We start from the raw sequence: 15320 nt of genomic DNA, 5'->3' as shown, positions 1-15320 counted from the left end.
GATTGTCAATGTGGGGGAGAGCAACTTATCATTAACTGACTGCTGTTAGGAAGGGAGTACAGCTAATAAAAACTCCAAAGTGGTTTTGATTTGACAAAGTATGTTTTGACTGAGTAAAAAGAGAAAGACAGTTGATGTTTATGACACAAATTGTTGACTGTAAAATATCTATGTAAAATAAATACAAAATATATTTGCAAACATAAATATGCAAAATTACATAAAGGCATCAGTACAGTTTGTGTATACCAGCCAGGATATGTTACACCAAGAGGATATAATAGCCCCAGTCCAGTGTGGGGCCACAGGCAGCATATTCCATTGGTGTTAATGAATGCAGGAAATGGCTAGACTGAAGGAGAAAAAAAAGCAGAGGGGTCTTTGAAAGAAGGGCTCTTCCTTCAGGAAATTTTTGGCTGTTTGTTTTTTATATTGTTTGCGTTCATGCCATGGCTGTGAGTGTGTGTGAGAAGGCTTGGTTGATAGTAGAGCTGATTTGGGAACCATCAGTGATGGGAATTAGCTTGTACTTTGTTTGGAGTTTTATGCATATGCAGTTCTTTATAGTATACATGACTTTGAACATTTAAATAGAGAGACAGACTTAATTAACCTAGGAAACACAGGCAAGCTGGGAGCTTAATAAACATTTAGTTGCAGCTCCCCATCCCCTGAGAGAACTCTTCACTGAAAGGTTGTTGACAAGGTCAAACAAGAGAGTCTGACAGGGGTACTGCTGCTGCTTCTTTATAAGCACCTACAATTAAGTTTGATTATTCAGGAGGAAGAAGCATTGGAGGGTTTATGGGAAGCACTGCAGGCACCCACTTCTTCTCTGCTCCTGAGCTACTTGGCCCGGCTGCTCCTGCCCTTAGAGAACCACCAGTGGTCCTGAGCACCAGGCTTGTGCTCTGGTGAGGGACAGTGGTACATGTCCTTCACAACACCTGCAGCTCTCATCCAGCAAGGCTTCTGCAGAGCTGATCTGACTCCTCACCTTTCGTGGGGGCAAGGCTCTACTGAGTTCAGATGCAGATAAGCTGCAGTCACATCCTTTGCCTGTGGAAGCAATGAGGAGAAGACATGTGCTAGCTTTAAACCTGGTGATGACAGCAGCAGGGCACCAGGGCTTAGCACAGGCTCGGGCATTCTGCCAGCACTCCATGTGTTTGTGCAGAGCCTGCTCCTGGGGATCAGCTCCTTCAAGCTAGCCCAGCTATCCTTGCTGTGCTCTGCAGGCAACAGCACATGTTCACACTCCAGTGTGCTTGATCCATCAGCAAGGCAAGCCACATACTGTATAAAACACATTCTGGTGTCACACGTGAACAGAAAACTCTGTGGCTACTTGTTACTTAATAAATTGACACATGATTTAGAGTTCTTGCACCTGCACAAGTGGCCATGGCATATTTTTGCTCTTGAAGTATAGCAGAACTTGCTGATTTTTATAACTTCCTCTGCTGGTTTTCAACAGGGTGGTGAAGGTTTGGTGAACTGGTGAGTGGTTTAAGAGTAGGTGAGCTGTCCCACACCTGATCACCTGATTCCTCTGTGCCTTTAATGCAGCTCCCTAGTGGGGTGAGGACTTGCTCCACTTTGGCAAACTTTGGTGAACATGTACAGTGTCCAGCTAACCTGCTAGCCTTCACAGAAGTGGGTATTTGAGAATCCCTGGCAGGTACAGAAGAGATCACCTGAAGTGAGACTTCAATTGCAGAGTGCAAAATTCACTGCTGGACTTGGCTGTGCCTGTAACAGAAAGTGGAGTAGGTGGGAGACACAGAGTTTTGCTGAGCTATGAGGTGTCAGGACATTTAGGAGACCCTTGGTTTTTCTTACCTTTTGGCAGCTGGAACAGCTGCTGCCTTGGCTATTAAGCTTGGTCCTTCCAGGCTGAGCCAAAACTCCTGGATGTGCAGAGCATCAACTGTAACCAAAGAGTCGAAGGGTGGACATTTAAGTAGAGGAGGAACAAAGGGACCAGTGAGCAGGAGGAAGTGCTCTGCCAACCACAGGCTCTCCACAGACCACAGGCTGAGAAGCACAACTTCCTGAGCTATAAACTTATCACCAGGGTGGACCTGTAACATGAGCATTCTGCAAGGTAGGGAGGACACTTGGACAGGCAAGCCCGCCTCATGGGACACGCCAAGCTTCTCACATCATTTCCATTATCCACTTTTTCTGTACATCCAAGAACCTTCCAATGCAGGAAACTCCCATGGATTGCTTTACATCCTATTCCTTTTCCCCCTCTTTCTGCCTGTCAGACAACAAGAAACTTGTTTATTTCTGACCAGAGGACGACAATTACCTGGGTGTGATCCCTGAAGATCTCAAGAACTTACCTTTTGGGTTTTTCATTGTTGGCTATATTTCAGTTTGTTGTTTTTTGTCAGATCCCTTGGCTCTGTTATGAAAAAACACTTATTAAAACCTGAATTTTCTGCAAGTCAGGGTTCACGTTTAGTGCACAAAATTAGCTTTTGTGCTATGGGTTTTTCAATATATTCCTTTGCTGGCTTCCCATCTTCCTAATACTCAGTTTTATGATGAAACATACACAATTTCAGAAATTTCCAGAATTTCAAAGATATTGTAGCTCTTCTCTGCAGCTAGGTTGGCTTCAGGGTCTCACTTCCACCACCTGTTGGAAGAAAGAAGAACCCAGCAAGGTGACCAAAGGCAGGTCCAGAGAGTAAATTAATCCTTCTCCTCCATCTCAGATTAATTTTATCTGAATTGATGAAGTGATCAAAGATGGGCTGGCTTATAAGAGTAAAGTAGATGGCATCAAAAATGGCCATTTCTAAGGTGGAGGCAAAATGAAGCTTGATGTCCTCTAGCTGTGGCACTGCATAACTTCCCTCACAGTGAACTGAAAGTAACAGGACATGAATTCACATGTGTCTGAACAAAGATTTTTAATAAGTCTGTGCACTTTGGACACCAAGCTACCAACATTCAATGTGTTCCTCATCACCTGTCTAATCAGAAGTGATACCAAACCAAAGAAAGCATAGGCAGCTCTGTTTCTTGCAATGGGCGAAACCTTGTACTTCAGTTGCTCTTCATGTAACTCCAATTATTCCTGTAGGGAGAGCAGGTGACTATGAGAAAAAGGGATACAGAGATCTGCCTCTATTGCAGTGGCACAGAGCCCTGCAGCCAAGTCCAGCTGAGCTGGTTGTGACACAGGATGTAAACCAGCCCTGTGAGAATTCTGTCAGTCTTTTAATCTCTGCACCGTCATCTCACCCATCTCCACGAAGCTCCATGCTCCCAGCTCTCTTTTAACCACAGGAATTAACAGCACTCTCTATCAGCTTCTATCAGGACTGCTCTGTTGGCTTCAGGAGCTTCTATATTTTCCTCCTGCTTCAGGTGCTCCTTGTAACCACTGGGCTTGAAGGGTTTCCACCTGTCAGCTTCTGTCACAAGTGGCTTGTCCCAAATGGTAAATCCCTTCAGGTGCCAGGCAGCTTTGGTGCAAAAAGTTGCTCTATCACCTGGCACATGGAGTTTGTGTCTGAGTGTCTGTGTTTCTCCCTCAGTATCATGCCAGCTGGCACACATTTTAAGACCTGTGGTTCCTGCTCTGCTATAAATACAAATATACCATTGTATGTCTCTCCTTGAGGACACCACAGAAAACCCTTGCTCTTGCTCTTTCTTGATGCCTTCTCGTTTTCAGAGGGAGAAGTAAAAGCAATAAAACATAATAATAAAAGACTAGCTCCTAATTATTAAATCTAGTCTATTTAAGCAATAGTAAGGCACTCAGTCATTACTTATCAGTGCACTACAGAGCACTTAATTTTCAATTTAAGATTTAGTTTTAAAAACTCATTATGTCTTTTCTCAGAGCAAATGTGCAGGAGTGAAGAATTAATCTGGCAGTCCCTGCTGCTGTTTCACACAATTGTGTCTCAGCTGCCTCAGGGAAATTCAGAGTGACCAGCCACTTGTAGTCCAGCCAGGAAGCCCTTACTGACAGCAGGTTCGTGACACTGTTTTTGAAACTCCTTGCAAAGGGATGATCAGGCTTTCACCTGCACAAAATTCAGTGGATTATATCTCCTTGCTGGTCTGCTGACTTCTGGGAATATTCAGCTGGGAAGCATGGCTCCTGGTTTCTAAAGCAAGGAGTCATGGTGGTCATTACTGCAGTGTACAGTCCCTGTGCAATAATTCAAACCACCATTGTCATTATTATTGCCTCCAACAAGCAACCTGATACCTTCTGCAACCCCGGGGCAGGTGTGTGAATGTAATCACTGTGCAATTAATTAGCCCATGCTGCTAGTCAGTATGCAGCACACAGCTGCCTGCTTCCCAACTGAATCCAATTTAGCAGAACCACTGCAAGATTTAAACATACTTTGCAGTAAGAACTCAGGAAAAGAAAGGAAGAGCAGGCAGCTCTAGGGACAGCTTTGCAGCTTCACATCACCTCCTAGCAAAATGAGCACCTGCCTCTGTCAGCCAAAGGGTTTTGCTAGACTGTGGGACAAAAACAGAATTCTATATTATTTTTGAAGACTGAGGCTTTAGAAATAATCTGATGCATGAATTCTGAGTGAGCAAACTGGAAAGGCCAGCTGCTCATCTTGGTGGCTCTGGAAATCCTTTCAACTGGCAGCACAGCAAGAACCCAGGAGCTGCCTGGGCTCCCTCCTCTCTGTGCAGCCACAGAGCTACTGCAGAGCCAGATTAAACTGCTGGATTAAACTTTCCCACAGCCCCATCCAAATCTTTGTGACAGCTGTGCCCAGGACAGAAGTCAAGCATTGGTGCCATAACTGCGTCAACTGGTGTGTCATGGGTCACAGCATTACAGCTGAAAAAGGTCTGGGAGGTCATTCACTCCCATTTCTTAGCCAGCACAGATTTGATTCAATAAAGTGTGTGCTACTGCTCCAAACCCAGCATTTTAAGAGGTTTGGGCAATGAAATCCTCTTCCTCTTCTTTTGGGAATTTATCCATCATCTCTTATAACTCACTGACAGGAAACGTCTCACCAAACATTCCCTTGATTCCACATGATCCTGTTAATGACTCTTCCTACCTCTCTTTTTGCCAAAGTCTCCCCTTTCACTCATCTGTGCTTTTCTCCCTCTCTACAGGCACAAAAGCCTGCTTAGCTCCTTCCAGGCTGGTCTGGCTTTTGAGAGGAGAATACCTCATCCCTGAGGGCCCACAAAATACTGGACTCCTGCTCTGCCAAAAAAAATAGCCTTTTCCACTGCCCTAAATTTGCTACACTGAGAGACTCCACACACTCAAATAATGAGATTTTCCATTAAGGCAAACACAGGCTCTTACTTTTCCATCTTGTATGTCTGAGTTTGGAATTATTTTCAATTTTCTGTCCATTCTCCAAAATTCAGACCCTATATGCAGCCACATGTATTGGAAGCCTCAGTTCTGTTATTTTTCTTCACCAGTCTGCTCTTGGGGCCAAACCCTAGCTGGTGCTGTGAGCAGGGCTCTCAGATGTTGTGCCCATGGGAGGGAGCAGAGGGAAGGATTCCTGCACCTGTGGGGAACCCTTCAGGTTCCAGGGTCACTGTGTGCCTGACACCCACTAGGTCCAAGCTGGTTAGTGTTACCCTCCTGATTTTGTTGATAACCTTCATTTCCCTCCAGAAAATGGGATTCCTGAGCACCAGTGCTTTGCTGGCCCCACCTTACATAATTAATGGCTAACAAAGTTCTGCACTGCAGGAGCTGTGGCTGTACATGTCACCTTCTGGTGCCACAGTAGGACATTATCAGCATTGACCTCCTTTTGATTTAGGTTTCACACACCATTCAGATGTGACCAGGTTCACGTCTGTGTGACTAATTAGGGGAGTAATTTTTGCTGTTATGGAACATTTCATTATATGTCAACTTTCTTTCCCTTCAGTTCATTACTTCTTTCCCACTACTGAGTATAAATATTGCCATCCAACACATGTTTTCCTTTCACATGGTTACAAGGCTTTTTTTTTGTTGTTTTATCTTCTGTAAAAAAAACCCCAAGAGATGACTCAGGGTAACTTCCAAAAGCTGTCTTCCACTGTTTTACTCTATATGTTCAGATGATATTGATTAAAATCACATGCTGCTACATCTGAAATTCCCTCACCTATGTGACAAGCTGGGCTTTTAGCACAAGTAAAGATAGTTTCCTTATTTCAATTTGCTTTTTTTTTAAAGCACAGTTCTCTCATTCCTATCATCTTGACTATGATCTTAAAAAAGGATTGATTAAAATCAAGATTCTGTGTACTAATACTCTTAATCTACAACTGGAATTACAGAGGAACCTGTATTTTCTGGGAAAGCTCTCTGTGAAGGGTTGAAAAAGAAAAAAACCTGCTGAAAATAAAATCTCTGTGTTGTTTTTGGGATTTGAAAGGCTATTTTTACACAAACTGACTTTTGGGACAGACTTGCTGTGTTAGGTAAGGCCTTTGAAATTCCTCTCTGTTAGTAATTTAAGACTGACCTTATTTGAAATGTAGTACCTTAAGATCTGTATCTTTAAAAGGAAAAGGAAGAATATTTGAAGTAAGACCAAATAAAAAGTGAGAGTCCTATTTTCAGTTCTGACACATAAGCAGAAAATTAGAGCAGCAAAACACTTTTTGTGTATGTTCTTACATTTTTATAATGTAAAATCAATTAATCAAATGAATGACAAGCCTGTATCCCCATGAGTCCATGGTCTTATCCAGTAGAGCTCTTGTGACCAGGCTTTTCAGCACAAGTATTTCCACTGCCTGCAGAGCTAAGCACATGTATGAATACTTTATCAAATCAGCACCATAGGTTGAAGCCAGTATTTAACACCAGTCTGCCATTAGACTGCAGGGACTCCTCTGCTGCATCGCTACTTTTGAAGCAATGAAACATCTCTCCACCTTCTGTGGCTCTGGCTGCCCCTGCGTGTCCCTTACCTGTGAGCACCTGTACTTTGGCAGCATCGATGGGTGAGCCAAAGCCAACAGAGCTCAGCACAAAGCACAAAGCACAAAGCCAGCCTGCTGCCATAACAATGTGCCTGGGCTTTGATGCTCCTCAGGAGCCATTCCTGATGTCCAAGTGCCTGTGTCTGCCTCTGTGTTTGCACCTACAATCCTCACTCCCCGCAGTTTTCTGTTTGCAGTTCTGCTTACCAGGGATTCCCTTGCTGTGTTTCAGCCCTGTCAGAGATCCCAGTGAAGAGGGAAAGGAGACGCATCTCTGTCAGGACATTGCTGTGCAAAATTGCCTGCAGCTTCCAGGGATCAGCATCCTTGACAAACTCATCAAGACGTGTCCTGTGTGGCTTCAGCTGAACATGAGCCAGGAAAGGGCTGGGGTGATCCTTGGCAAGGAAACAGCAGGGGTAAGTCCAAAGCGATTTCAGTTCAGACAACCACATTTCCTGTCCTTGGTTGCGACAGAAGTGCTTTTTATTTATGGGTTTTTATTTGTTTAGCAAACTGCTCTGTGTTTCCATTATTATTTGATGTTTTACCTCTCTCAACAGCACAAAACAGATATATTGGCTTTGGGAAAGCAAGGAGTATTATCTCTGGTTTTATTTGCTTCCCATGTAGATTTATGGAGATGGCTTCTCATTCACCACCATACCCACAAGTATGGTGATTATCCTAATCTGGAGCAATGAAAAAAATATATGAAGAAAAGGACCTTAGATTCAGGGAGCTGCTGGGAGTCATTTTTATGCAACAACTGGTATCTGGTTTGTATAAACTGAGTATTAGAGAATTATACACTTGTGCAAAGCACAGAGCTTGCTCAAGGAAAACAGTTCTGTGTCAAAGGGAGTTGCTCCCCTTTCCTAAGAGGTCTGAGAGGTGGGGCATAGCAGGCTGTAGATGTCTCAGCTGGGGGACATTCCCCTTTGGGAAGGGCAGGTGCAAATGACCTGAGCTGATGTCAGGGCACACCTGGTCTGGACTGTCCCTGGGCTGAGTCAGTCTATGCCAGCACAACTGAGTGACACCCTCCAGTGGGATTCAGATTTCTCAATTAGACTGAGAAATTCTCTCTGTTCTTCTGCTCTGTCTGTAAGTGGAGATGTGCGTGACTGTGTGATGTAGCCGTGTATGGCCCCAAGCCTTCTCAGCCATTATCCATTTCCCTGCAGCAGGGAGTTCCCCACCTCTGAGTGGCTTTGGGAAAACACCTTGCCGCAGTTCCTCCTGCTCAGGCTGTCCTTGGGCACGGCTCTCAGCTGCAGTCGGAAGCAGACAGGAGAAGAGGTGGTGCACCAGAGGTATCCCAGAGGATGTCCTGCCCTCTGTGAGCCCACCTGAAACTGGGCAGCATCCTTCCCACCTGTGCTGAAAACACAAGAGACTCATTTCAATACCGGTCCTGAGCCAGGCTGTAGGGCTAAGGACAGCTCAGAAAACCCACCTCCTACTTCTCTGAACAGCCATAGCCCAATTTTAGCCTTTGGCTCCATGGCAACGAGGCGTGCCGATCAGGAAAAAAGAAGTGATTCATTTCCAGGTTTCATTTCCCTGGTTGCTTAGATTAAATTTGAGATGCAGCAATGCAAGATGGTGCTGTCTGGCAGTCATGGTTAGAAGGACAGCACTGCCATGTGGGTGGCAGGACCTGGGTGAGGCAGAGCCTCTCCCTGCAGATACTGCCTGCCTCCTACCTGCAGACACTTACTGGGACAGAAGGCAGAAATCAGCCTGTTTAGGGCACATACCTGGGCATTTAATTGCATTTATTTGCATTTTCTCTGCCCTGATGGTGGACCTGAGCCCCTGGGGCTTCTTTTCTTCTGAACTCAGTGGCCAAGAGGACAGCACTGTGTGAGGCTGTGAAGCAGCCCCAAAGCTGTGTGTTCAGCATGGGTGCTTCACAGTGACTGGAGATGCCCTTATGACTGGGACTCATGCAGGGAAAGGTCCTGGCTTCAAAACAAGTTCTTTAAAATTCCTCTGCCCAAGAAATTAATGGGGTTTTGCTAGATTGCCATACATTACTGTTGATTAATGATTTTATCAACTCACACTTTCTAATATTAATATCCAGGCTACAAAATAAGCTTGATTTTTCAATTCAGTTTTTAAAAAATACCTTGACTCCCTTTTGCCCAAGCTTACTATCAAAGAACAGATGAAGGTGAACATTATTTTGCGTTTGTATCTGCACCTTCAAAATACAAGTTAAAAATATGCCTGACAATGAGCTTTAATTAGAAATACACTTAGGATCTCACACAATACAAAGGATGAGGCATTTTTCCTTTTTCTTGGAGGAGCAGGTCTGTGGGAAAGGACCTGTAGGGATGGTGGCCAGCAAGCTGGGCACAGAGAGACTGTGGGACCAGGGTTTGTTCAGCCAGAAGACAACTTCAGGAACCTCACAGCAACCCCTGGTACCTGCAGGGGCCATGGAGAAGATGGAGCCAGGCTGTGCTCAGCACTGCAGGCTGGGAGGACAAGAGGCAGCAGCGTTCACTGAAACCAGAGGGGCTCAGACTGGGTGCTGGGAAACATTTTCTCCCTGTGGGGACTATAAGGGGTGGGACAAGGTTGCCAAGAGAGGCTGTGCAGTCTGCATCTTTGGATATTCTCCAGCCTTGTACAGACAAATCTCTGAGAAACTCAGTCTGGCCTCATGGCTTCACCCAGGGGATTGGAGAAGGGTCCTCCCAGGATACCTGCCAGCCTGAATGACCTTCTGGACCAATAAAAGAGCTCTGCCATGGACACTGTGGCCACCAGAGCCTTTGGCCTTATGTTCCACTCATGGACACTCAAAACCTTACTGACTAAATGTACAGGTCACTCCCTTGCTTTAGACCTGGATTGGGACATTCTAGGGTGACTCATCTGCAATTTAGGGCACTGATGTGAGGACCATCACTTAACAAATTGTAAGTGCAGTTTTAAACTCTTCAGTTCATTAAATAGTTTGCTTTTGGCATAAGTGGGACATCAGTGATGCATAGAAACTGTGAGTCCCTTCACAGGTCTGAATTGCACTTAGATGAAATGTCCCTTTCTCCATTATCCTTGTTGTAAAAAGCTTAACTAAGTGGAACGAAGCTAAAATATTAGCTATTTAAAGGCTATTTAAAGGAGGATTGTACTGATTCTACGTTGCCAATGACCTAAAATAAAGTTTAGAAACTCACATAATGTAGCTGAGCTCTTGATTCTTTTCTCCTTTTTCAGATATTCTTAGTTAGGAAAGAGGGTAACATGAACAACATGGTCCTCGCAGTCCGCCTGCCAGCGCAGAACGAGGCTCCTGCTGTGCTGGAGTACAACATTAAAGAAGAAAAATCAAGTAAGGACTTTACATTTTCTGGTCTTGCTCTGGTTATTGTACTGAGTCCTCTTCTGATCACCAATATTTATGTAATCTCACTTGCACTGAACAAGTTCTTCTTGTGACCAGCAGCAGATCTTGCTTTTATGATGTAGTTCAGTTAATATTTCCTACAGCTGCTTTACCTCAGCTCCCCTGTGGTTCTGCACGTTCTGTTATCACTTACAGACTCACAATAGGGAAATAAAGCACCTCCAGATGAGGAGGCCAGTGCTTTGATCGAGTGAGGGGAGCTGCCTTTCACCAGCTGGAAGTCCTGAGGAAAGTGGAAAGCAGTGGCAGACTAAGCCTTGTTAACTCCCTGACTCTGGCTCTATTTAAGCCACTGAATTTGGGGGTCACCAGTCATCTGATGTCTGCTATGTTGCTTTTTCATGCACCTCATACAGTCACACTGAGCAACAACTACTCCTAAACTCTGTTTTCAAAGCCAGCCAGGGATGCAGGTGACTGATGGTATCAGTGCTATTCCCAGTTGGATTGCCAAATCTGCCACGAGCAAGTGAAAATTAACCCAGTTTGCAGTCAGCCACATCCAATACAGCCCTCTGTGTAAATGGATGTGCAAGGCACATGATTTGCACTTTCAAAGGAATATTTGGAAACACCCGAGTTTTAGGATAGTCATAAAAATGCACTCAAAAAGTTAATAAAAATAACTTCACACTGTTTATTTATTTGAGCACATCTAAATCCTCTGCCACTGACCTCTGTCCCAAAGCCAACTCCCCAGAGAATGTTTTATTCTCTGCTAAAACACTGGTGCTTCTGCAGATCAGTTCTGCAACATTACTTTCCCTTTGTTCAAATGAACTTCTACAGTTGCTTAAATAGTTTTTCCTTCTCCTATATTTCTTTGCATCCCTCTGCATTGTAAACAGATTTTAAAGCCAGAGGTAGAACTGAACCTCTTAACTGTACAGATCTCAAGGCCAGACCACAGTCTGTCACAGCATTGCTCCTGCACAGGGTGCAGCTCCTGTCTGGCTGCTGCATTCCCCTGGGAAGCTTTCCCTCTCATCTGCCTGCTCCTGGGAGCACCCAGCTGCAGAGGTCTTCAGTGTTCAGTGCTCCCGTGTGAGGGCAGGAACAGAAAACCTTTTGACACAATTTCAGATGTTCAATTAAGAATACAAGGGCAAGGGTTAGCTGCAGGGTAGGGGAACCTTTTTTATTTAGCTATTTGAACTTGACCCAGGACTTAGATTTTTCATGGTAGGGAATAAGCTTTTGATGATTGAAGCTTTCCTTTGGATAGAAGTTAAAAAATCAAATCATGTCATCCTAAAAAATGTCATTTATAGAAATGTTACTTCTTGACTCATGTCCTGTGCCATAAAATCTGATTTCTTTTAGGACAGGCAAAATAAAATGTACTACAAAAATTTCACTGAGCTAGCCTATCTGGAGAGACTTTGCTGCTTTTCCAACTTGCTTGCTTTTTCTAATTTATCATTACCTTAATGCAAAGGATGTATTGGGAGACAAGCTTTCTGATAGAAGCAAGAATTAAATCACTTTCCACCACTTTCATACAAGTTGCAAAGTAAGTGGAGGAGGGTACAGTAATTTCACGAATACAAGCCGCACCAATTTGACCAAAATTTTGGTGGAAACCCGGACGTGCGGCCAATATTCCGGGGCGGCTAATACATTAACAAAATTCTAAAAGCTGCCAACACGGAAGTGAGAGCCCGCGGCAGCCCCAAGCCAAGCTGGAGCCCGGCCGGCCCCGGCAGAGGTGGGAAAGCCTGGCAGAGGCGGGGCCAGCAGTGTGGGGGGCGGGCGGCTGAGCCTGAGCCAGCAGGGTGCGGCAGGGGGGCGGCAGAGCCCGGGCCAGCAGGGCGGGGGAGCCCGGGAGAACTGGGGCTAGCAGTGCAGGGGAGCATGGCAGAAGCAGGAAGGCCGGCGGGTGGGGCTGCCTGGCAGTGGGGGAAGCCCAGCAGAATCGGGGCCAGCAGCGTGGGGGAGCCCGGTGGTGCGGGGGCCTGCAGTGCCGGCCAGGGCGAGGAAACGCGGCGGCGGTGCAGACGGGAGGGGGCGGCCGGCGAGCCTGGCAGCGGCGGCGGCAGCCCTGCCGGCGGGGCGAGCGAGGCGCGGCGCGGGGCGAACGCGTCGCGGGGCGAGCGAACGCGGCGCGGGGCGAGTGGCGAGCCCGGCGGCGGCAGCGGCGGCAGCCCTGCCAGCCGGGCGAACGAACGCGGCAGCGGGGCGGTGCTGACGGGAGAGGGGGGCCAGCGAGCCCGGCGGCGGCGGCAGCACCACCCGGCCAGCCCCGCCGAGCCGTGGCGCTGAGCTGGGCCACCCGGCCCTGTCGGCAACCATGAGTGGGCCGAGCCTGCCTGGCCCCGCCCCGAGCCAGTAAAGCCCGCTATGCCGCGATCCTGTTACTAATTGGCCAATTTGTGAAAGCTGCACACGGATTCTCGCGACGAACGAAAGTGCGGCTAATATTCGGGGTGCGGCTTATCTATTGACAAAGACAGCAACATTGTCGAGGCACCGGGGGTGCGGCTTATAATCCGTGCGGCTTGTATTCGTGAAACTACTGTAATTAAAATTCAGCTCCCATTCATAAAGCAGGAAAGGTGTCATCCCAGAGGCTCATGCATTCCTGTGGTGGATATTCACATTGGTTTTAGCTTTAGTTCTGTCAGTGTTGTATGTCAGTTGGTAGAAAGCCTCTCAGTTCTCCATCCTGCACTGTTGACAACAACACTCTGGGCACAGAAGTGGTCACTCTTTTGTTTCCTTTCTCATTAGGGTAAGTACCCTGGATTCTAAATTTAAAAGAAATTTAATGATTTTTTGTTAATAAAGCTGAAGGCCTGTACCTAGTACAAGGGGAGATGGTAAATATTCTGTGTCACAGAGTAATCTAATACCTTTTGTAGTTAACTAATTCTTACCTTTTTAGCTGCATTACTACACTGGCTTCTAAACTTTTTTCAGAAATAAAATGAAAAGATCACCAAATGCTTTAAAAGAATTTAGAACCTGAGCTTCCTTGACAAGTAACCTGCTATGTCTGGATTGCCTCAGGTTAATGATGTGCCCTTCACTCATCCCTGGTATTCTGTGAGTGTCCGGGTAGGAGAACTCTGAGCACCCCCAGATACTCTCTTGCTGTGCAGTGCAATGGAAGTTTGGTGTTACGCTTCTGTAATATGTAAAACGTCCCACTGAATAGCCTGAGGGTCACTGTGGATGGCAGGGCTTTTCCAAACATCTATTCTTTAATTTCAGAAGATCTCTCTTTCATTTCTGAGTTGACACAGAAGCAATAATCTGTGTGACGTGCTCCAGGGAGAGCTGTTTGTCCCTTTCTGAGAGCTGGCTCCTCCTAAAGTGTTTGGAGAAGTGGGAACAAACTCTTGTTGCCTCAGTTCAACTTGTTGGACTCCACACAGTTAATGCATTCAGGTGTGAACTGAAATCTGACTTTGCCATGACATAGAGAGTTCTGATTTTATGGAGAGCCTTCCTTCAGTTAAAATTCAAGTTGCAACCAGATTACTATTTTGAATAACCTTGCCAGCTGCTTATTGTCCTTGGCTGTTTGTAGAGTCCTTCTCATTCCAGCCTATTTTTCAGTCAGGGTCTGAGGAGGCCTGGTATCATGATGGTGGTACAGAGGTTGTTGCCCTGCCCCTGTGTTCCATATAGAGAAAGCCATTCAATGAAGTACAAAAACAACCTTCAGAATCTTCTTGGCATTGCATTGCCAAATAAGAGTGGTTCGTTGTTTTACTGTTTCTTTTCCCCATATAAGATTTGTTGCTATGAGGTGAAATATTTAAGGAAGTATAGTTTTCTGATGGGAAGACTGCATTTAATTGTGTTTTCTCTTTTTAAATGGAAATCCCCAAAGAACCCATTAGGTAAGAGAATAAAGAAACGAAACCTCTTTCCTTTTTTTCTTCCTTTTTTTTTTTTTTTTTTTTTTTTTTAATTGAGGATATTTTCACCTCTTCTGTGAATTAGCCCTTAGAGAGAGCAGAAGACTAGACTTTAAAAATTTTCTTCTGGTTCTTTTTGGCTGTAATTCTTCCAGAGACAGGGCCTCTAAATCCCAGTGGTATCAGTAGCTACGGAAGAGACCAGTGATACCAGGTGCCATATGGTTCATCAGAAAGCTGAGAAACCTGGCAAGATTCAAAGCCTTGGATCTCTGTGGTTTTGCACTTGGCATGAAGGATCCCTTACTTCTTACTCAAAGCAGTGGAAATCTCCAGACCTAAAGCTTGTTAGAAGATTTCTACCATTTAGAAATGCAGTGTTGGCAGCTACCTCTCAGTCTTTGCCAAAATCTCAATTACTTTGTGCACTTTCTGTTCTGAGAGTTGCCCCTTACATCTGCTTCATTCTGAGATGGAGCCCAGCCTCACAAACTGAGCACCCTTCCTCAGTTGACTCCTGTCCTTGGCTCTTCTCAGCAAACTGGTGGCAACCTCAGGCCCTGTTTTCCCTTCCTTTTCATGTATATATCTTCAGAAGTCATCCTGCTGCCCTCAGCTCCATTCCAGTGGTATTAAAAAGGGAAGAATCAGATGTTTAAAGTACATGTTCATTTCTGAAGCAGCGTGTACTGACAGCTTGGATGGAGCTCTGAGTACCACAGGCCATGTGGTGCAGGTATTGACAGTAGCTTTTACCTTCACAAAGAGTCATGAAGGCACCTGCCACAGGGGTAAAGTCCTTTAATAGAGGAATGCTCTATCACCATAAACTGAGGTTAATAGTTCCTTTTTTCCTGGGAAATTTAGTGAAAATTATCTGAAAATACTTTGATTTCACAAAACACGTAAGTTGATCACATGCGTCTCAGGAATCTTTTACATATGCTTTAGTGTGGGATATGTAGTAATTGTTTTCCAAGCTCTTCTGTAGCAAGAAAAAAGGATGTGATTCCTTTCCAAGTAAGCAAAATGGCACTAAACAGAAGTATCTGCAATTTCAT

General features: G+C 45.3%; 1 protein-coding gene across 1 annotated transcript in view; it reads left to right on the top strand.

The window, feature by feature from the left end:
• The window catches only part of LOC116997380 (ras and Rab interactor 3-like), a 157926-nt gene that overhangs the window by 105260 nt on the left and 37346 nt on the right, over positions 1-15320 (top strand). Inside the window, exons 18-19 of the mRNA XM_033061961.1 lie at positions 7196-7382; positions 10204-10318. Coding sequence (XP_032917852.1) covers positions 7196-7382; positions 10204-10318 — 302 coding nt within the window. The remainder of the gene's footprint in view (positions 1-7195; positions 7383-10203; positions 10319-15320) is intronic.

The sequence above is a fragment of the Catharus ustulatus genome, chromosome 6 (genome assembly GCF_009819885.2).
Source record: "Catharus ustulatus isolate bCatUst1 chromosome 6, bCatUst1.pri.v2, whole genome shotgun sequence".
NCBI classification, from domain to species: domain Eukaryota; kingdom Metazoa; phylum Chordata; class Aves; order Passeriformes; family Turdidae; genus Catharus; species Catharus ustulatus.
The sequence above is the reverse complement of the archived record's forward strand: the minus strand, read 5'-3'. Positions and strand labels throughout refer to the sequence as shown.